The 22,665-nt window shown below is 36.8% G+C and overlaps 1 protein-coding gene across 1 annotated transcript; it reads right to left on the bottom strand.

The window, feature by feature from the left end:
* Positions 1–17,137: 17,137 nt before the first annotated feature.
* Positions 17,138–19,158, bottom strand: LOC143735483 (L-rhamnose-binding lectin CSL3-like). Its single transcript, XM_077225685.1, has 9 exons — positions 19,137–19,158; positions 18,779–18,836; positions 18,686–18,709; positions 18,542–18,598; positions 18,270–18,405; positions 18,035–18,144; positions 17,852–17,896; positions 17,578–17,698; positions 17,138–17,347 (listed from the first exon to the last, which is right to left on the bottom strand). Exons 2-9 carry the CDS (start codon positions 18,807–18,809, stop codon positions 17,236–17,238), a joined length of 636 nt encoding a protein of 211 aa, XP_077081800.1. The 5' UTR covers positions 18,810–18,836; positions 19,137–19,158; the 3' UTR covers positions 17,138–17,235.
* Positions 19,159–22,665: the final 3,507 nt, after the last annotated feature.

A 22,665-nucleotide genomic window follows, 5' to 3' on the forward strand; every position in this document is an offset into this window, starting at 1 on the left:
TCTTGATGGGACAGAGGGTTACTCAAGCACTTTAAATCAGATACGATTGTGTATTTGAAAATGTTAGGATGCTTTACACAGTTTGTGTAAAATGCTTTTTGCAATACAAATTCTTACAAAAGAGCTTTATAGAAAATAGAAATTACATAACTTGTGTTTTATGGATTCAACAATTTGGGTGGTTCTTAAGTTAACTGAAAGGTTTTTTTGGGAGCTTTTTTTGGGAGCAAATTGCTTATGGCATCACTGTGAAAACCACATTTTTAAAGCTTTATTTTTAGTTTAAATAATTGCTGCCTATAAGTAGAATCAACTCAGCTGTAGAAGTAATTTCAACTTAAACTACATTTAATGCCCCGTTCTATTTTTGATGTATACTGCTTGTGCTACTTACAAAGGACAAATGGATTTGCAACAGTCACTTTGCCACTTTAAACTTTCCCGGTGACATCAAAAATTTAAAAGAAAAAAAACATCAAATGTTAAGTGTCACACAAATGTCAATTTACATTTTTGTATCCATTGTATCAATCCAAAATGTATCCATTCAACAGTATTTTGTATGAGTTACAAAATGTCTGAAATGTCCTGTTAGATCTATTACCGTTTTTCACTAACACTTTGTAATAACTGCATTCTATGAATCATTAGTTAAGCATTAGTAAATTGTTCATTCATAATTATATTTGTTAATAGACATTACTAGACATTACATTATAGTCTTTTATAAATAAAAATTTCAGCACATTTAATGCAATGCATATTTTTTCCAAGTAGTGCAATTCAACAAGCTTTTTTTTTTTTTCAAAAACATTTGGGATTAGGCTATATAGTTGTAAACATAGTGAGGGATAAAAATGCGTTCCAGTGCTGGAAATTTAGAAACAATTTCATCCACATGCCTTCTAAAGCGAAACCTATTCGAGTAAGAAAAATATCCATATTTAAAACTTTATCGACTAAAATAACTAACTTCCGGCAGACCGCCGTACGCATCGATTTACGGCGAAAGAGTAATCTTTGATCTGAAGCACAACGTAAAGATGAATGCGGACGCGCAGAGGATATAGCAAAACAAAAGACCAGTCACGAATTAGAAGTCTAAAATGACCATTTTTAAAGAGAAATATCGGAGGAGGTTGAGTTTGTTGCCCAGCCCTATTTGTTTGAACCACAAGAGGCGTCTAAACTTATGATACTGCTGCATACGTCACGGGTTACTCTTGTGGCACAAGTCGACTTGCGTAGTAGCCTATGCGTACGGTCGTTTGCCGGAAGCTAGTTATTTTAGTTGATAAAGTTTTAAATATGGATATTTTTCTTACACAAACACATCGCTTCACTTCAGAAGGCCAAGCAGCTCTTACTGACCTACGTCTGTTTTTATGAGTTTTTATTTAAAATTACTTTGATTTAAAATAATGGAAAAACATATGTTGCCATGACTTGGTCTATAATTTTTACATTTATATTTAAGAATTAATTCATACTGGGCACTTTTATTAGTAGATAGTGTAGTGGAAATTTTAATAGTCATTGATCCCAAACAGGTATCATAAGAGAAAGAACCTATTCAATGTATAAAAGTATATGTGTGTACGTGCTTGTGCGTGACGTTTCAGGAACATATGGGACAGGACCTCTGACCTTAGGGACGGTCAGTTTTGGCCAGTTTATTTCTCTACCAGTTTGTATCTTTAAGTAGAAACTGAACAGCAGTAAGGACCTTATCTGGGTGGGTGAAAGGTACAGCGGGTGAGGAGGAACCTTGAAAACAGTATAAAGGCTGTCTCATATCTTCCTGTTGTGTGTCACTCTCTTGCACTGCGTAACTTCTGTGTACTAGACTGAACCTATTCTTGCAAGAATAAATACTTTACATTTTATTAATTTGACTCTGAGTGTCTCTTACGCAGTGATGATGTTTAACAGAAATTTTGCCACAACAATTTGGTGTCAGAAGTGGGATTCCTTGGAAGTGCCTTCTGGACCTGAGAGCGGACGGTGTTTGGCCACCTGGACTGAGCAGTTCCAGCTCTACCTCGTAAGCTTGAGAGAGAGGGGCCGACCGCTGTCGGGTCCGGGAGGGGCTCCACTGGAATCAAAAGAAAGCGAACCCGTGGCAACCAACATATCTCTGGTAAGAGACGTCTAAAATATTTTCTTTTGGGGAAAAGTATTTTGTTTCGGCTATGAAATGTGAGTGAACCATATTGGCTGAGGGCTGTTTCTGTGGTACGTAATCTGAGATTAATTGAGATCTATATATAGATCAAGAGGTTTCAAACAGATACGAGAGAAAATTATCTGAGATTAATTGAGGTCTGTAACAGATCAAGAGATTTCAAACAGATAGGTAACCTGAAAATTAGTTGTTCCACGACGGAGCAAATTGTTTTTAGGTACTGAGGCTAATTAGGGGGAACCAGAACAGTTTTTGGTAAACCTTAATTAGGAGGGCACTAATAGTGCAACCCGACCGATTTGGGTTAAAAGGAAAAATCGGGTCTGTTGGGGACGCCTAACAGATCAGGAAAACGCGCGTTGAAGGGAAATCCACAGAGAACAGAGAAGCAGCCAATATGGGGAAGTCTCAAGGTAAGCATGCAACATTTGATACACCGGTTTTTCTATCAAATGAGAAAATTATGGGGGAAAATTTATGTTTTAGATATTGAAAAAACTGAGAAAATACCATGATTTCCCCAGGGAGGGAACACTGAGCACAACTAGACTGAAAGTAGTGCGAGAATCAGTTGAACAGGGCAGTGAGAAACAAAAAAGGTTGTTATGGCTGTGTTCAACATGTGTAAGCGATGTGGACAAACAATGGATTGTTGTCTTAAAGGGGCAGATAAAAAAGAACTGTCGAGAGAAATAAAGCTTTTACTTCTTCATCCAGTAAATGGATGCATGACATTAGATGTCTAGAGAACTTAAATTTATATGATACGGATTGAAGTTGTAAGCAGCAATAAGGCTGTCTGTGTGAAATAGAGGATTGTGCAAACAATCATGTACTGGTTAGATAATGAAGGAACTGGCATGTAGGGGGGGGGAAAAAGGAGAGGATACAGAAGGAACTGGACATGTAGGGAAAGATTGAGAAGGAATATAGTAGAAAACTATATGTGATAAATAAAATGTCTGACAGAATTTATGGAAGTCAAATTAACTGTTTAAATGGTATGAAAAATGAGTTTCAGAATAAAAATAAGGCATTGAGTATGATTAACGGGGACTAATGTGATATAAAGATAAGGAATGTTTCATTAAGCAAAATGGTAAAAAAATCTATATTTTAATGGTAAAATAATGATTGAAATTAGGTTTAGTTTTAGTTTGATAACCATTGTGTTTTGAATCTAGGGTCCAGCTATGCTGGGGGTACAGCAACAGGGTTTGCTTATTCAGCCCGGTGTCCTGATGTTAGATAAAAGTACTTGTTCTGTAATTAGGGTTGTTGATGATAATACCAAATTAGTAAAATGTAAAGACAACTTTGACCAAAAATTCTGAAAATCAATAATGTATAATGTTGGATATTTGTTGATATATGATATTTGCTTACAGAGCAAACAGGTCTGTGGATGATGCAGTCAACATGGGACTGCATTATATCCTGCAACATCTCGACAGACCAGGGACTTATGCAAGGATCCTCTTTGTGGACTTCAGTTCGGCCTTCAATACCATCATGCCTGGTCTTCTCACAGCCAAACTGACCCAGCTCTCCATACCATCCTCGATCTGTCAGTGGATCACCAGCTTCCTGACGGACCGGCAGCAGCGAGTGAGACTGGGGAAACACACATCCAAGACACTCACAATCAGCACTGGTGCTCCCCAAGGGTGCGTTCTCTCCCCACTGCTCTTCTCCCTGTACACTAATGACTGCACTTCTAAAGACCCCACTGTCAAGCTCCTGAAATTTGCAGACGACACCACTGTCATCGTCTCATCCGAAATGGTGACGAGTCTGCTTACAGACTGGAGGTTGAACAGCTGGCTGCCTGGTGCAGTTATAACAACCTTGAGCTGAACACGCTCAAAACAGTGGAGATGATCGTGGACTTCAGGAGGAACAGCTCAGCACTCCTCCCACTCACCATCATGAACAGCACTGTGGAAGCAGTGGAGTCATTCAGGTTCCTGGGCACTATCATCTCTCAGGACCTGAAGTGGGACAATCACATTGACTCCACTGTGAAAAAGGCCCAGCAGAGACTGTACTTCCTTCGCCAGCTGAGGAAGTTCAACCTGCCACAGGATCTGCTGATTCAGTTCTACTCAGCCGTCATTGAGTCTGTCTTGTGCGCTTCCATCACTGTCTGGTTTGGTTCAGCTACCAAATCAGAAATCAGGAGACTACAACGGACAGTCCGGACTGCGGAGAGGATTATTGGTGCCCCCCTGCCAAACCTCCAGGACCTGTACTCTTCCAGAGTGAGGAAGAGAGCAGGTAAAATCATCACAGACTCCACTCACCCTGGACACCACCTGTTTGAACTGTTACCGTCAAGACGGAGACTCAGATCACTGGCCACAAGAACATCTCGGCACAGGAACAGTTTCTTCCCACAGGCCATTTCCCTCCTGAACAGTTAACACTCCTCCCAAGGCATATGCCTGTAAGTGCAATACTCCCACTGTTTAGTGCAATATCCCACAACTCAGGTGATACTTATATGTAGATTTATTTATTTATAATATTCAAAACACTGTTAATAGGTTCATAATCTGTAAATCTGAAAATGTCTATTCTGACTAAACCCAACTGTGATAGTTTTATTCTCATATATTTATATTTTTATTTTTTATTCTTATAATTTGTAGTATTATGTTTCATGTTGTATTTGTATATGTCCACTGGAAGCCTCAGTACCAAAACAAATTCCTTGTGTGTGCAAGCACACTTGGCAATAAAGCTCTTTCTGATTCTGATTCTGATTCTGATTCTGATATTAAGTAATTGAAGCAAAAGATATTGTCTGTTTTAGAAATGAAATTATGGGTCGGGGATAATTTCCCTGGACAAGTATGACTAAAGTTAAACGAAAACTTTGTGAAAACAACTTAGAATATTTTGAGCATTTCGATGCAGCTTATGAAAATTAATGTTCTGCCAATAATAATGATAAAGATTATGATTCGGCTATTGTGATTAAATCCGCCACTGGTGGACTGTAAAAGATTACAGAGAACTGCTTAATCAGTGGCTCTGTTTACATTCCTGAATGGGACACACACTGCTTCAAGGGTGTGCAGTAAGTTGGAGCCGTTTGCAAGCTCACAGTGATCAAACTATAGTCAAGGACAGGTGTCTGATGCTGTAGTTGAGGCTGACACATGAACCCACTAGATGACAGAGAGTGTCTTGATTGTGGTCAGCAGGACCATTTAACACGTAACTGTAAATGCCCACCGAGGTGGTGTAAAAAAAAAAAAAATGTGATAGTGACACATTTCTGATAATAATGTAGGTTTGAAAGTAGATCAGTGTTTAAATGACGACATTAACATTTTGTCTGAGAAATAAGAGATAAAAAAAAAACAAGGTCAAGAGATTGAAGTCTTAAAGTGAATCCTTTTAAAGAAAAGATCTATAATAGTAATTTTTAAAAGTGAATTGATGAATACAGGTTGATGTAAAATTAATGACTCCAACAAATGTGAGTTGCAAAATATATCAAAGTAACTAACAGGATGATTGTGTTGTAATTAAACATTTAAAAAAAGATTTTAGAGTATATAGAGAGACTAATCTCACAGATGATTTACAATAACTGCAAAAGTATCACAAGCAGAGAGTGCTTGCCTCGTCAAAATTAAATCCTAATTGGAGATTGATAAACTCCAAGAGAAAACTTAAGTCAAATATTAAATTATGGTAATTGAGATTGAGAAATGTGAAACGTTATTGAGAACTAGAATAATTATTTTTATGTAAGAACAAATAAGCAGAAGTAGTAGGCTACTGGAATTAACAGTTGCTAAATGTAAAATGTGTTGAAAGGCATCTGATTAAACAAACAGCTTGAAAAGTTGACCATGAAAGAGCTAGAAGCTGATGTTTTGCTTTCAAAAGATAAGTCTGCTATTGGCTGTAATGAAACAGTTCGCTTATCTAAATCTGATGTGTGCTGTGGCTGAAACAGCCAGTGCGACAGAGACTCAATCTGAGTGGAAATTTGTAATGTCTAGATTCCCTGATGTATTGGCAAAAGACAACTATAAAATTATGTTTATTTGAAAACGTATGTAATTTCTGGCAAAGATGCCTTAAGCTGGGATAGAGTTAAAAGATGGTAGATAAAAGTTTGATGTTAGAAGTATATGAGAGAGCAGTGTACCAGTCCGAATGTCTCAGAGTCTCTCTCATTCAATGAGTCAGCTACAAGCTGACATCTGTGATAATAAGTAAAGCACAGTGTTTCAGTTGAGAATCATAGACACAGAGATGTTTAAAGAAACAATTGCCGTTCAGAGGGCAATTTGTATTTGTAAATGTTTTAAATGTAAAACTGAATGACTTTAAAGAAGTCTTTAAAATAATAATACAGACCTTAAACGATAGAGGTGACATTTTGATTGGCGTATTTTAGGACCAGTAACAACTTTGTCTCATTTTAGTCTCCACCATTCAGGACTGATTGCTCCGGCTACAGATGAAGTACACTGAATGTACGGTTGTGATCTAAATTCACTGAGTATAGTCTAAGAAGCTAGGTTGCTGCTTTTAAGATAGTTAATGGATTTAAGTGATTAAATACTGTTGTTATTAACCTGTCTCCCTGTGAACACTATTAGGCAATCGGAATGGCTCTGGTGACTCTTGAACGTGCCTTTCCTAAGCTCCAGAAAACAGCTGAGTTCTGTTGAAGAAAACTGATTGTATTGGGAAAGAGCGGTCACCAGTGTGTACATGTGTACGAGTGGCTACTCAATGACGGGATGATCTTCCTGGCCAGTGGACAGCCCATCGCAGGGGGTCACGAACATTGGGCAACTCCGGATGGAGGTGTTATTTGTGAGAAAGGTATGAGAGTTGAGCGCTGATTACTGGAGGCCACCGGGGTCAGCAGAGCATTGAGAGGTGAGATGGGCTGTGAGGTGAAAATTAATGTTACGGCAGTCTGACCCAGAAATGTGAGTTCCTCTATACCACTCACCAGAAACCGCATTGATTGTATGGCTTGTTTTTCATTGTGACAAGTGTCTGTAACTATGCCAGGGGACGACACCCTGAAGAGAAGAAAATTAAAGATAAATGATTAACGGGAGAGGGCTTTCAGGAGCCAGCTGATTCCATGAGGTGATTGCCATTATTTGCTGCGGAGAAAGTAACAAAACTTAATTATATGAGGGACATGATGTTGGTTGCCAAATGGGCAAGAAAAATGTATAGAAGAGTTAATGTTGAGCTAATATGTTTATAACATAGTTTTAACTCCTGAAGGTCGTTAGGCATGGTGGTGGCTAAAGATGAAGACAGGCTTTTGTAGATTTGAGAAGAGTCTGGATAACAAAGGTGAATGGTAAAAGGTTAATGTAATAAATTTAATATTACATTTTGTCTAAATTACAGTCTTAGGAGGCTGTTGAAAAGATTATTTGTTTATAGTGAGAGAGACTGCTTGAGTGGAGGAAGGGATGGTAACTGTGTCTGTCTTTTTGTTATCGGCCTGCTAAAGAACAAAATAGTGATAATGAACCAAAACAACCCAGCTGACTTTGCTAGGATGAAATGAATAATGAACAGACATGCTTTGTAACTGGTTAAAAGACCATGTAAAATAGGTAAAAGCTACAGTAAAATGTGAAGTTTAAAATCTTACTTAAAATTTAAATCTTTTTAGAGATGATATAATGAAAAGCGAACATTGAAGATGAACAGTTAAAATATGTGTTAAAGCTGGGAGTCTGTTCAATTGGATGAACAAAATATGATGATACAAGTAGTGGGAGCTACTGTGACATGTGTTAAAGTGTATGTTTCCTTTTCTTTTTCTTTCTTTCTATGAATGTTTTTGAGATAAACAGAAGGTTAAAAGCTGTGGTTATCCGCTATGTGATGACGTACAAGGAGAGGGGTCGAAATGAGGGATTTTATTCTACTTTTATTTCTTCGTATTTCTTAGCCTGTTGAAATGCCATGTGGGTTTCAAGATGTGTAATGATAACCAGGGTGTTAAATTGATGCGTTTCCTACTTAAACTATACACTATTTCTTGTTTATACTGAGGTGACTGAGGGTCCGACCTAGGTCGGGAGTGCAATAACAGTGCTTATTCATTCAGCCCGGCCTCAGATAAAGTCTTTACTTGCTTGCTAATACTTAAGGGACTATCCCCACAAAAACAGCCTAAGCTTTTTACTTTTCCAAATGTTATTTCACAAATGTTTAAGAGAGTGGTCAGTTATGTGAAAACCAGAGATGAAGAGTATAAGTGTGATGAAATGACTTAAAATTTGTTCTATTATTTTTATTATTATGATTGGGTAATCTGAATGATTAAAAGGGGGGAATTGTAGTGGAAATTTTAATAGTCATTGATCCCAAACAGGTATCATAAGAGAAAGAACCTATTCAATGTATAAAAGTATATGTGTGTATGTGCTTGTGCGTGACATTTCAGGAACATATGGGACAGGACCTCTGACCTTAGGGACGGTCAATTTTAGCCAGTTTATTTCTCTACCAGTTTGTGTCTTTAAGTAGAAACTGAACAGCAGTAAGGACCTTATCTGGGTGGGTGAAAAGTACAGCGGGTGAGGAGGAACCTTGAAAACAGTATAAAGACTGTCCCATATCTTCCTGTTGTGTGTCACTCTCTTGCACAGCGTAACTTCTGTGTACTAGACTGAACCTATTCTTGCAAGAATAAATACTTTACATTTTATTAATTTGACTCTGAGTGTCTCTTACGCAGTGATGATGTTTAACAGAATTTTTGCCACAACAATTGTTTTGTGATTTTTGGTTAGTCATAAACATCAGGTGTTATATGATTCAAGAAACCTAAAATATTTCAATTCAACATGTGCTTTTTACAATAAAGCAGCAGCTTTGAAGAAAATAGAAACGAAACGAGAAAATCAAAAGAAATGCTAAAGAAAACAGTGTTCTGCTTCTGCTCTTTCAAGCTGTTCTGTCGATCCTCCTTCCACAAAAGTTGTTTCCTGACACACTGATGCAGCTCATGCTCAACATTAGGACAGAAATCAAACATTGCAGCATTATACCTTTCAAATTATAGACTCAAAAGCAAAAATTGGAGTTCAGATGCTCTGAAGTTTTGAAGAACAAGAGTAAGATTGAATTATTAGCATAGGCTACTATGTTACATAGTCTTCTTAGTAGAAGTAGACAAAACACTCATAAATGCTTGTAGCTACTTTCTTCTGATTTATAACTTTTACAGTCTATGGCTTGGTGTCAATAAAAACTTTTATTGGACTAACAAGGACGTTTTCAGTTCTGAAACTTACAGGATATTCTTATAGTATGAAGACCTCCTGTATGTCAAAAGCTCAAGGAAAATTTGATTTCTCAGTTCATCACCCCTTTAAAACAGACTTTGCTGCATTAATCATAGACTAACTTATCTATAAATGAACATGCATAAAACTGTGAAAGAAACAGTGTAAATGGTTTACTGTCTCGTGTACTATTGTATATATTATGGTATGTACCCTGGTATACAACCAACTGACAATCAATGTAACCTCACCTGTATCATGCCTCCTACCTAATTAATCCTCATTTAATGACTCACACTTTGATGTACATCACCTTCTTCTAGAATGCAGTGTGGATGTGTTAAAAGCTATCTGAGCATTAATGAAGGTATAACCACACTTGGGACAAAGACTCGTAAATCAACTAAGAGCCACTTTCCCTCTCAGACACGTCACCTTTCTTATTGGTCGACTTCAACCTTTAGGGGAGGATCTTTTCCAGGCTTTATTAGAGACAGTCCACATGTGACCTCCCTCTCTTAGTTCTTTCATCCAGCCGGAACACTGTTCTGGTGATACTGGGGAACCCCCTCCCCCTTCACGGGGGCCCCAGGGCCCAGCAGGCCTCGATCCAACCAGATACCTCTCACAAAGAACCAAAGACAATCTCAGGAGTTTTGGAACAAAGACTCCAACCAACAACGACTCCAATCACCCATCCTTCCGACTTCCTCACTTCTCCTGGATGCTCGGCGTGGCCTCAACAGAGTCCCAGGCCTTGACCAAACCAGCCATGCGTTCCTGGAGAAAGAGAACTCTCAACCAACTTCCACTTGACACTGCCGGAACCATCAACGACTTCAATTTTCAACAACTTCAAGAATTGTTCCCACTACAAATGCAAGTATTCAATTCAATGAAATGTGAAAATGTGGAAAGACATTATGTCACGTTATAAAAAGGCTCTAAAAGCAGCCAGGGCTGAGCATCTCCGCAAACTAATAGAAAATAACCAAAATAATCCAAGGTTTTTATTCAACACCGTGGCTAGACTAACAAATAAACAAACATCACCAGAGCAAAATATTCCGTTACAATATAGTAGTAATGATTTTATGAATTACTTCAATGAGAAAATAGAAAGCATCCGAAACACAATTGTAAATATACAATCCTCTATGATGTCTTATGATTCAGCCTCAATTATGGCCCCTCTAGAACAACTACACCGCTTTACAACTATATGGCAGGAAGAGCTAAATAAACTTATCATTGCATCTAAACCAACAACATGTTTATTAGATCCAATACCCACTAAACTACTGAAAGAAGTGTTACCTGTAGTGGAAGAGCCTCTTCTTAATATTATTAACTCATCTTTATCTTTAGGTCATGTTCCAAAAATATTCAAGCTGGCAGTAATAAAACCTCTCATTAAGAAACCGCAATTAGATCCAAATAACTAAGCAAATTACAGACCCATCTCAAATCTTCCATTTATGTCTAAAATACTAGAAAAAGTTGTGTCCGCTCAATTGTGGTCTTTCTTGCAAGAAAATGATATCTATGAAAAATTCCAGTCGGGATTCAGACCGCATCATAGCACAGAAACTGCGCTAGTTAAAATTACAAATGATTTACTTTTAGCTTCTGACCAAAGCTGTATCTCAATACTAGTTCTACTCGATCTTAGCGCTGCGTTCGACACTATCGATCATAAAATACTCTTGGATCGACTACAAAACTACACTGGTGTGCAGGGACAGGCATTAAGCTGGTTTAGATCGTACTTATCAGACCGTTACCATTTTGTCTGTTTAAATGGGGAAAAATCAAAGATAACGCCAGTAGACTATGGAGTGCCGCAAGGATCGGTGTTAGGCCCTCTGCTATTCTCAATATACATGCTGCCACTTGGTAATATTATAAGAAAACATGGAATTAATTTCCACTGTTATGCTGATGACACTCAATTATATATCTCATCACGACCAGATGAAAACACTAACTTATCTAAATTGACAGAGTGTCTAAATGATATAAAATGCTGGATGACGTGTAATTTCCTGCTATTAAATTCAGATAAAACGGAGGCATTACTTATTGGTCAAAAAAACTACCCACAAAATCCCTTACAATACAACTTTAATTTAGAAGGATGTCCTGTTACTTTATCCACTACAGTAAAAGACCTGGTGTTATACTAGACCGCAACTTGACTTTCGAAAATCATATTTCATATATTACAAGAACAGCCTTTTTCCACCTTAGAAACATTGCTAAGCTACGTAACATGCTATCTGTTTCTGATGCAGAAAAGCTAGTTCATGCATTCATGACATCGAGACTAGATTACTGTAATGCTTTATTAGCTGGTTGTCCTGCATCCTCAATAAACAAGCTACAGTTAGTGCAAAATGCAGCCGCTAGAGTTCTTACTAGATCAAGAAAATATGATCATATAACACCTATTTTATCATCTCTACACTGGTTACCTATTAAGTTACGTATCAATTACAAAGTATTCCTACTGACCTATAAAGCACTAAATGGTTTAGCTCCTGTGTATTTAACAGACCTTCTATCGCCATACAATCCATCGCGCTCTTTAAGATCACTAAATTCGAGGCTTCTGGTCATTCCTAGGATATCGAAGTCCACTAAAGGAGGGAGGGCGTTCTCGCATTTAGCTCCTAAACTCTGGAATAGCCTTCCTGATATTGTTCGAGACTCAGACTCGCTGTCCCAGTTTAAAAGTAGATTAAAGACTCATCTCTTTAACCAAGCATTCACTTAATGCTTAACCTTTTATACTACTGCTGAATCAGTTCGAATGCATTAACATTATGAACATCAGCTATGCTAATTATTTCCCATCTGCCTTTCTGCTGTTATCTCGGGACGCTAGTCCCGAGGTAAATAGCGTTCGTCAGCTCCAGTTTGTATCCAGCCTCTCACGGAGACTTCAGATGCCCCAACGCCTGTGAAGAGACGACTCGACGCCTGTGAAGAGACGACTCAAAGCCGGCGATATGTTATGCCATAAATTAATACATGATTAACTAACTGTATTTTTCTATTTACATTTCCGAAATGCACTTTCTCTAAAGCTGCTTTGAGACAATGTGTATTGTGAAAAGCGCTATACAAATAAATTTGAATTGAATTGAATTGAATTGAAAATAAAATTCTGATGGTTCTTCTCATAGCCCCTCTTCCGGTTTCCAATTTCATCCTATCACTAACCTACTTCTGTATTTCTGTATATATGTGTGTTTAGTTTATTTATGTTTATGATTTAGTTAATAAAACTTATGCACTTTATGTATTTGGTTCTGATTTGCTTGCAATACGAAGTCCCTTTACGTTTTTTTTTTATTTTGCTACATGCTCAAAACGCTGTACATGCTAAGAAATAATCATTCTTCTGTGGCCAGGGAAGATACCCTTTTCTTAGAATAAATTAATAATCAAAAGAGTTCGTTGGACGAACTGATTAGTTGATTGTAATATTAATTTAGCCATGTCAAGTTAATCCAATTAACTGACCCAAATATTCATAATTAATCATAAGTTATTATTAATATTTCATATAGCTAGGTTCCTTACATATGTAATATACACACACACATATTTTTTTGATTTTGCTCTTGATTAGTTTAATTGTTAAATTAAGAAAATTAGAAGTAGACATTAGGTTCCTATTAAGCCTTTCGATAGCCAATAGTATAGAAAAGAGATTTTGGCACCATAAAATAATCCCCTAATAGCTGTAAATATCAAACAAAAATATTATATTTATTTTTAGTGGGTTTTTTTTTTCATTTTTTATCACGGTTTGTAAACTACATTGGCACAATCATAAGAGATGAACCAGTCAAAAGGTCTTTGCGAACGAACCCAAAGTTTCTCGGGTGAACGCTACGCAAACCTTTTCTGAGAGAAAGCAAAAGCACCGCCCCTATCTCATTTTTTTGCCATCACCATATCCCTTCAAGGGCACCGTAGAGCACTAGTAACCCATATTTAGTAATCTGAAAAAGTGTGTATCTGAATCAGGGTGATTCAATCCAATTTTGCTTTGCAAAACCTGTCCAAAAGTAAGATAGATTACCTGCTCCTGGACAGCAAAACATAGAATTTCCAAATCCGGATCATTCTGATCCAGTTTAATTTTTTGAGAGATGAGCCCCTGTGATTGGTTTACACGCACAGCTCTTACTGGCCTATACGTCTGTTACAGTAGTTATGACCCATAAACCTGAAATGTTATGTTCCTTACATTATTCTTGAGGATTCTTTATCTGTATGTTTTGATCATACCAATTTAGAGGTTTGCTGCTTTAGCTTGATGATGAAAATCAAAGCAGAATGCACTTTCTTATTCAGAAATGGGATTTGCATTTGCTTTTGCCAGCTGGATCTGATATCAATAAACTCATCTGATTATAAATCAGAAGAAAGTAGCTACAAGCATTCATGAGTGTTTTATCTACTTCTACTAAGAAGACTATGTAACATAGTAGCCTATGCTAATAATTCAATCTTACTCTTGTTCTTCAAAACTTCAGAGCATCTGAACTCCAATTTTTGCTTTTGAGTCTATAATTTGAAAGGTATAATGCTGCAATGTTTGATTTCTGTCCTAATGTTGAGCATGAGCTGCATCAGTGTGTCAGGAAACAACTTTTGTGGAAGGAAGATCGACAGAACAGCTTGAAAGAGCAGAAGCAGAACACTGTTTTCTTTAGCATTTCTTTTGATTTTCTCGTTTCGTTTCTATTTTCTTCAAAGCTGCTGCTTTATTGTAAAAAGCACATGTTGAATTGAAATATTTTAGGTTTCTTGAATCATATAACACCTGATGTTTATGACTAACCAAAAATCACAAAACAATTGTTGTGGCAAAAATTCTGTTAAACATCATCACTGCGTAAGAGACACTCACAGTCAAATTAATAAAATGTAAAGTATTTATTCTTGCAAGAATAGGTTCAGTCTAGTACACAGAAGTTACGCTGTGCAAGAGAGTGACACACAACAGGAAGATATGGGACAGTCTTTATACTGTTTTCAAGGTTCCTCCTCACCCGCTGTACCTTTCACCCACCCAGATAAGGTCCTTACTGCTGTTCAGTTTCTACTTAAAGACACAAACTGGTAGAGAAATAAACTGGCCAAAACTGACCGTCCCTAAGGTCAGAGGTCCTGTCCCATATGTTCCTGAAACGTCACGCACAAGCACGTACACACATATACTTTTATACATTGAATAGGTTCTTTCTCTTATGATACCTGTTTGGGATCAATGACTATTAAAATTTCCACTACACTATCTACTAATAAAAGTGCCCAGTATGAATTAATTCTTAAATATAAATGTAAAAATTATAGACCAAGTCATGGCAACATATGTTTTTCCATTATTTTAAATCAAAGTAATTTTAAATAAAAACTCATAAAAACAGACGTAGGTCAGTAAGAGCTGCTTGGCCTTCTGAAGTGAAGCGATGTGTTTGTGTAAGAAAAATATCCATATTTAAAACTTTATCAACTAAAATAACTAGCTTCCGGCAAACGACCGTACGCATAGGCTACTACGCAAGTCGACCTGTGCCACAAGAGTAACCCGTGACGTATGCAGCAGTATCATAAGTTTAGACGCCTCTTGTGGTTCAAACAAATAGGGCTGGGCAACAAACTCAACCTCCTCCGATATTTCTCTTTAAAAATGGTCATTTTAGACTTCTAATTCGTGACTGGTCTTTTGTTTTGCTATATCCTCTGCGCGTCCACATTCATCTTTAGGTTGTGCTTCAGATCAAAGATTACTCTTTCGCCGTAAATCGATGCGTACGGCGGTCTGCCGGAAGTTAGTTATTTTAGTCGATAAAGTTTTAAATATGGATATTTTTCTTACTCGAATAGGTTTCGCTTTAGAAGGCATGTGGATGAAATTGTTTCTAAATTTCCAGCACTGGAACGCATTTTTATCCCTCACTATGTTTACAACTATATAGCCTAATCCCAAATGTTTTTGAAAAAAAAAAAAAGCTTGTTGAATTGCACTACTTGGAAAAAATATGCATTGCATTAAATGTGCTGAAATTTTTATTTATAAAAGACTATAATGTAATGTCTAGTAATGTCTATTAACAAATATAATTATGAATGATCAATTTACTAATGCTTAACTAATGATTCATAGAATGCAGTTATTACAAAGTGTTAGTGAAAAACGGTAATAGATCTAACAGGACATTTCAGACATTTTGTAACTCATACAAAATACTGTTGAATGGATACATTTTGGATTGATACAATGGATACAAAAATGTAAATTGACATTTGTGTGACACTTAACATTTGATGTTTTTTTTCTTTTAAATTTTTGATGTCACCGGGAAAGTTTAAAGTGGCAAAGTGACTGTTGCAAATCCATTTGTCCTTTGTAAGTAGCACAAGCAGTATACATCAAAAATAGAACGGGGCATTAAATGTAGTTTAAGTTGAAATTACTTCTACAGCTGAGTTGATTCTACTTATAGGCAGCAATTATTTAAACTAAAAATAAAGCTTTAAAAATGTGGTTTTCACAGTGATGCCATAAGCAATTTGCTCCCAAAAAAAGCTCCCAAAAAAACCTTTCAGTTAACTTAAGAACCACCCAAATTGTTGAATCCATAAAACACAAGTTATGTAATTTCTATTTTCTATAAAGCTCTTTTGTAAGAATTTGTATTGCAAAAAGCATTTTACACAAACTGTGTAAAGCATCCTAACATTTTCAAATACACAATCGTATCTGATTTAAAGTGCTTGAGTAACCCTCTGTCCCATCAAGAAGCCTCCATCACTGCCCCACCAGATTTCCCCACCCACAGTTTCCTACATTTTTTTTGTAGAAAAATCTGCTTACACCATCTGTCTAGACTCTAGAGCAGGTGTGCCCAACCCTGCTCCTGCCGATCGACTGTCATGCACAGTTCATCTCCAACCCTAATCAAACACACCTGAAGCAACCAATTAAGGTATTCAGGATCTGAAGCAACCAATTAAGGTCTTCAGGATCACTTGAAAATTAAAGGCAGGGGTGTTTAATTAGGGTTGGAGATAAACTGTGCAGGACAGTCTATTGGCAGGAGCAGGGTTGGGCACCCCTGCTCTAGAGACTTAAGTTAAGAGGTGATCCTGTGACCTGGAGAAAGATAGCTGAAGATTGAGACTTAACTCTGCTCCAGGCCAGGCTTTATTCTCCTTAAAAATCGTATTTTCTCCGAGCAAACATGACAACATTGCCTCAGAGGAACCAAAGAGCAGCTTGACAAAGACATTATTTTCTAATCGACCGGCCTGTCCAATGAGAAAAAGTAAGTAACTCACCAATGGCTCACATACTCAATTGACGAAGGCCAACATGCGACACTAATGCCTATAGTTAACTGGCACGGCACTTATGCATCAGATTTTGGCAAAATCTGTGGCCTCTTGGGTTAACAGCATGAATGAATCAGTCAAAGCTCGCTTGCACACAAATAACAGAGCTTTGGGTGATTATAACTATAGGCATTAGTGTCGCATGTTGGCCTTCGGCAATAGAGTATGTGGGCTATTGGTGAGTTGCTTTCTTTTCCCCATTGGACCAATTGTTTTCACTAAAATTCATGATCGACCATTTGTAAAACATCTGGATTCAACTTTTTATTTTGCTCTCCATTGTCATTCGTTTACAATCATGACACATGGACATAAGGTGCATTTGTGGCAGGATGGTCAATATGGTTTACAGCAGTACGTCACTTCCAGATACTTATAAACACCCACACATGGATCAGAGAAGACACAATTCGAAGCACTTAGTTGACAAGACTTCTTCCCATCGCACCTTAAAGACAAATTGGAAGAATTAGAAATGACCATTAGCTCTTGTGTCATTCTACGGTTTCAAACTACTAAAGTCAAAAAACGTCCATGTGTGTAAAGTAGCTAGTTAATACACAGGATAATGATACTCAATGTACATTGTCCCTTGGATATATTCTGTATACATCTCAAAAATAGCTGAAGACAGTGTGACCTAAAGTGACTCTAGATGAAGTGCATCTGCTGCTGTACCTGGAACGCAGGCTGCTGGTCTGAGGAGAGTAACAGTCTGGTGTGGTGGCCAATGCATGAGGGCAGGTTACAAGATCTCGCCTTCCATAATTGGCATGATGAACATGAATAACACCTTCACCTTGTGATACATAGACAATCAATTAATCACTTTAATAAAAACAATTTGTGCCAACATGTACTGCAGCACTGATCCATTCAAAGCATTGTGGACATGAGGCTATACACTCTGATCGCAGTATAGTATAGAACATACAGTAAGAAAAGTACTTACGACACTCAATGACGCTTTGACTATTTTCACAGGTTACACTTATTTCTAGGGGTTTTTTGTGTGGATGGGGGGGGGGGGGGGGGAGAAAACAGAGGTCAGAAATAGTTACAGTACAAGATATGCAAATACTTGTACTCCTTTATAAAATATTAAACTTCAAAGTAACCGATGGAAATTACTTACCTGCTGGGATACAGTCATAAGATACATCCAGGTATTTATAAGTCCCAACACAAGGATCAGACAAAACAGAGTTCACTGCAGGAACAGTACAGCTTTTTCTTCCATCACACCTGATTCATGAAAAGACAATGACAAGTACTTATTAGCACTAATATACTATAGACAATATGCATCTTGTGCTAATGCATAAACTGAAATTGTAAACTTATTTTCCTATGTTATCGGTTAAACCTACCGAGCGGACATTATAGAGAGGGACGCTTCTGTCCTGCATTGTGTATTTGAGATCTGATTAGCTGGTTTCCCACTAGCGCACGTTTTGCAGTCAGTCCGCCCGTAGTTGGCTTTAATGACCTTTATGAAACCCGAAGCTGATGTTGGAGGGGGGGGGGGGGGGAATTGTGGTAGTTTAAATACATTCCATGTGGTTGGAGACACAAAGGCTCAAGATACTCATACTGTCCTGTGAACAAAAATCTAACATAACTTAAATGACAAATTATTCACCACATTTGAGAGACGCCGACTCTCCTTCACAAGTAACCATTTTTTCAGCTTCTCCCCCTGCAGAGGAAATTAGTAAAATGACTTAAACGTTCGGCACCTAAAAGTCTTTCATGAGACTGCACATGTTTTAATCAGTTGCCTTACCATGTTGATACAGAAACAGCAGCACTGAAAGTCCAATCACAACAAGTTAGAACATTTAAAATCATGCAAATTGAATTAGTTCCAAATACTTACAAGTAATCCAGCTTAGCTTTTGCACCAGCATGTTGGATGTGTGAACAGAAGGAAAGGCCTGGAATTATTTTAAGGGAACACAGGAGCACACAATATTTATTTATTTAATTTATATATACATATATAACGAATAAAAAAAAAAGAGTTCAGATGCTCTGAAACTAAACAATATTCCAAAAAACTATTTTTATCCCATATCAAATTATTGCAGTAAATGACTAAAGTCCATTACATCGTTAGACTTAGCCCACTGATGAATCCAAGTGCAATTTATTGAAAATAACCAAAACAAAAAATGACTTTGACTAAAAACTTTGACTTTTGACTTTGACTAAAGAAACATACACATGAGACTCACCAAACAAAAGTTACAGAGACCAAAGCTTGACAAAAAAACTACAGAAACAAGATGTATATGTATACACAAGGACTAATGACATAACAAGACACACCTGAAAGTAATCAACACAATGAACCAATGGCAAGATACAACTGAAAAACACATGACAAGACCATAAACCAATGAGAACATGACATGGCAAAGGATCCTTTTTTTTTTTTTTAACACAACAGGTTAGGGCGTTAGGCTTTAGGCCAGGGATGTCCAAACTCAGTCCTGGAGGGCCACTTCCCAGCTAACAAAAATAAGTTGTCAGAACGTTTTGCTAACATTCCCATTAGGTTAGGAAAACGTTATTTCGGAATGTTTTTTAAACATTGAAAACGTCCAGTTTTTTTAATGTATCAAGAACGTTTTTTCTTGTTTAATGTGAACGTTAAAGGATCATTCCATTCACTCATTTTGAAAATGTTATTAAAACGTTATTTCCGAATGTTTTTTAAACATTGAAAACGTCCAGTTTTTTTAATGTATTAAGAACGTTTATTCTTGGTTAGTGTGAACGTTAAAGGAACATTCCATTCACTCATTCTGAAAATGTAATTAAAACGTTATTTCGGAATGTTTTTTCAACATTGAAAACGTCCAGTTTTTTTAATGTATTAAGAACATTTTTTTTCTTGGTTAATGTGAATGTTACAGGAACGTTCCATTCACTCATTTTGAAAATGTTATCAAAAAGCTGACACTTGCTTACAGATTGTCCACCGGCTCAGCTCCCTCCTACTTTCACTCGCTCCTACATCCCTACCAGAAGCCTACGATCGGCCAAGGAGCGACGGCTCGTGGTGCCTTCACAGCGAGGCACAAAATCACTGTCCAGAACATTCTCATTCACGGATCCATGCTGGTGGAATGACCTACCCACCCTCGTCCGGAATGCAGAATCCCTGACAGCATTCAAAAGACAACTGAAAACTCATCTCTTCCGTGAGCACTTAACATAAAAAAAATAATAATAATAAAATAAAATAAAATAAAAAAAACCTTTCTCTTGAAATCTTCGCTTGTCTGGTTTATGCTACTCTGAGCAATGTTTGAACTTTGTATTCTGAGCACTTCTTGCGTTGTTTTTGCCTCTCCACGATGACTCGCTTGGCTTAATCCTCAAATGTAAGTCGCTTTGGATAAAAGCGTCTGCTAAATGACTAAATGTAAATGTAAAAAGTTATTTCGGAATGTTTTTTAAACGTTGAAAACGTCCAGTTTTTTTAATGTATTAAGAACGTTTTTTTCTTGGTTAATGTGAACCTTACAGGAACGTTCCATTCACTCATTTTAAAAATTTTATTAAAATGTTATTTCGGAATGTTTTTTGGATGTTCACATCACCCTGATGTGGTTGGCCCATCCATCACCAGGCCACACAGACACTCGAGTATCACTAATTCACCTATGCTGCATGGGTTTGAACTGTGGTGGAAACTGTTGTAGCTTACCTGAAGGAAATGACAGAGAACCTGCTAACTCCTGGTTTCAGCCGGGACTCGAACCGGGGACCTTCTTGCTGCGAGGTGATGTGCTGCCCTATTTCTATTTTTATTTCTATGAATTCATAAAATGCAAGCAATTCATTTCTTACATCTACAGGTCTGGATTTCAAAGTGACAGGATTTTTAAGTACTTACTAAACCTGTTGACACATTTGTCCAGAGTGTTTAAATTTTTCCGGAGCATAACGTTTCTAAGTGAATTAAATATTTGAATTACAAAAATAACAGAAAAGATTTTACTTCAAGATTCACATTTTACTGTGTAGTACACAACATTTTGTACGAGTCTCTGGGTAGTACACAGTCCAAACAATGGAATCATAAAGAGGAAAAATTACATTTTCTAAACCAAAAACAAAACCCCACCACAGGGGAAAAAAGAACACAAACTCAAACATACAACTAGACAAGTCAAATCTAACAAGACATGTGGAAAACAACACAATAGACACCCAGCTAACAGGGAACGTTCCCATAACTTTCACTAATGTTATGTAAATGTTAGTAAAAAACTTTCCTGAAATAATGTTCCTGGAACGTTATTATAATGTTTAGAGTTAAAATATGTTACATTCTCGTAACGTTTGCTGATGTTCTCATAATGTTGAGTGAAAACAATCTTATAACAACGTTCATGGAACGTCCTTGATGTTATTTGTTCCTGACTGATGTTCTCATAATGTTAAGTGAAAACGTTCTTATAACAACGTTCATGGAACGTCCTTGTGATGTTATTTGTTCTTGACTGATGTTCTTATAATGTTAAGTGAAAACGTTCTTATAACAACGTTCATGGAACGTCCTTGTGATGTTATTTGTTCTTGACTGATGTTCTCATAATGTTAAGTGAAAACGTTCTTATAACAACGTTCATGGAACGTCCTTGTGATGTTATTTGTTCTTGACTGATGTTCTCATAATTTTGAGTGAAAACGTTATTAGAACAACGTTCATGGAACGTCCTTGTGATGTTCTCATAATGTTAAGTGAAAACGTTCTTATAACAACGTTCATGGAACGTCCTTGTGATGTTCTCATAATGTTGAGTGAAAACGTTCTTAGAACAAAGTTTTTAGAACGTCCTTGTGATGTTATTTGTTCTTTACTGATGTTCTCATAATGTTGAGTGAAAACGTTCTTAGAACAACGTTCATGGAACGTCCTTGTGATGTTCTCATAATGTTGAGTGAAAACGTTCTTATAACAACGTTCATGGAACGTCCTTGTGATGTTTTTTTCTTGACTGATGTTCTCATAATGTTGAAAGAAAACGTTCATAGAACAACATTCTCAGATACAAAAATATGTTTTTAGAATGTTTTTCTAACATTCCCATTAAGTTATGAAAACGTTATTTCTGAATGTTTTATGAACGTTCCAAACAACCGTTTTTTGTTTTTGTTTTTTAAGTATTCAAGTTTTCTCATTTTGTAAATGTTATGAAAACATAATTTTTTAATGTTTTCTAAATGTTCAAAACATCCAGTTTTTTAAAAATGTTTTAAGAATGTTTTGTCTAAACATTTATACATAACTTTTAAAGAACACGCTCTCTTTTGGTCATAAAAAAAACTATAACTTGCATTTCTTGCAACGTTCCCTTCTGGAAAGCTCTCTTTAAAATATACTGTAAAATAAAACCTAAAAATAACCTGCAGGGAACGTTCTGGGAAGGTTTTCTTTGGGTTATAAAATAAAACCTAAAAATAACCTGCAGGGAACGTTCTGGGAAGGTTTTCTTTGGGTTATAAAATAAAACCTAAAAATAACCTGCAGGGAACGTTCTCAATAAAAAAAACTGGACGTTTTCAATGTTTAAAAAACATTCCAAAATAATGTTTTCCTAACCTAATGGGAATGTCAGCAAAACGTTCTGACAACTTATTTTTGTTAGCTGGATTAATGGATAATAGACGCTGGATGTTTGGTGTAAAGATGGCATGGAATGGAGCGCATGCGAGTTGCGAGTGATAGAAAGACAATGAGAGAATTTA

This window comes from Siphateles boraxobius, unplaced genomic scaffold, assembly GCF_051911475.1.
Source record: "Siphateles boraxobius isolate OS27281-9 unplaced genomic scaffold, OSU_SipBor_1 13, whole genome shotgun sequence".
NCBI lineage: Eukaryota > Metazoa > Chordata > Actinopteri > Cypriniformes > Leuciscidae > Siphateles > Siphateles boraxobius.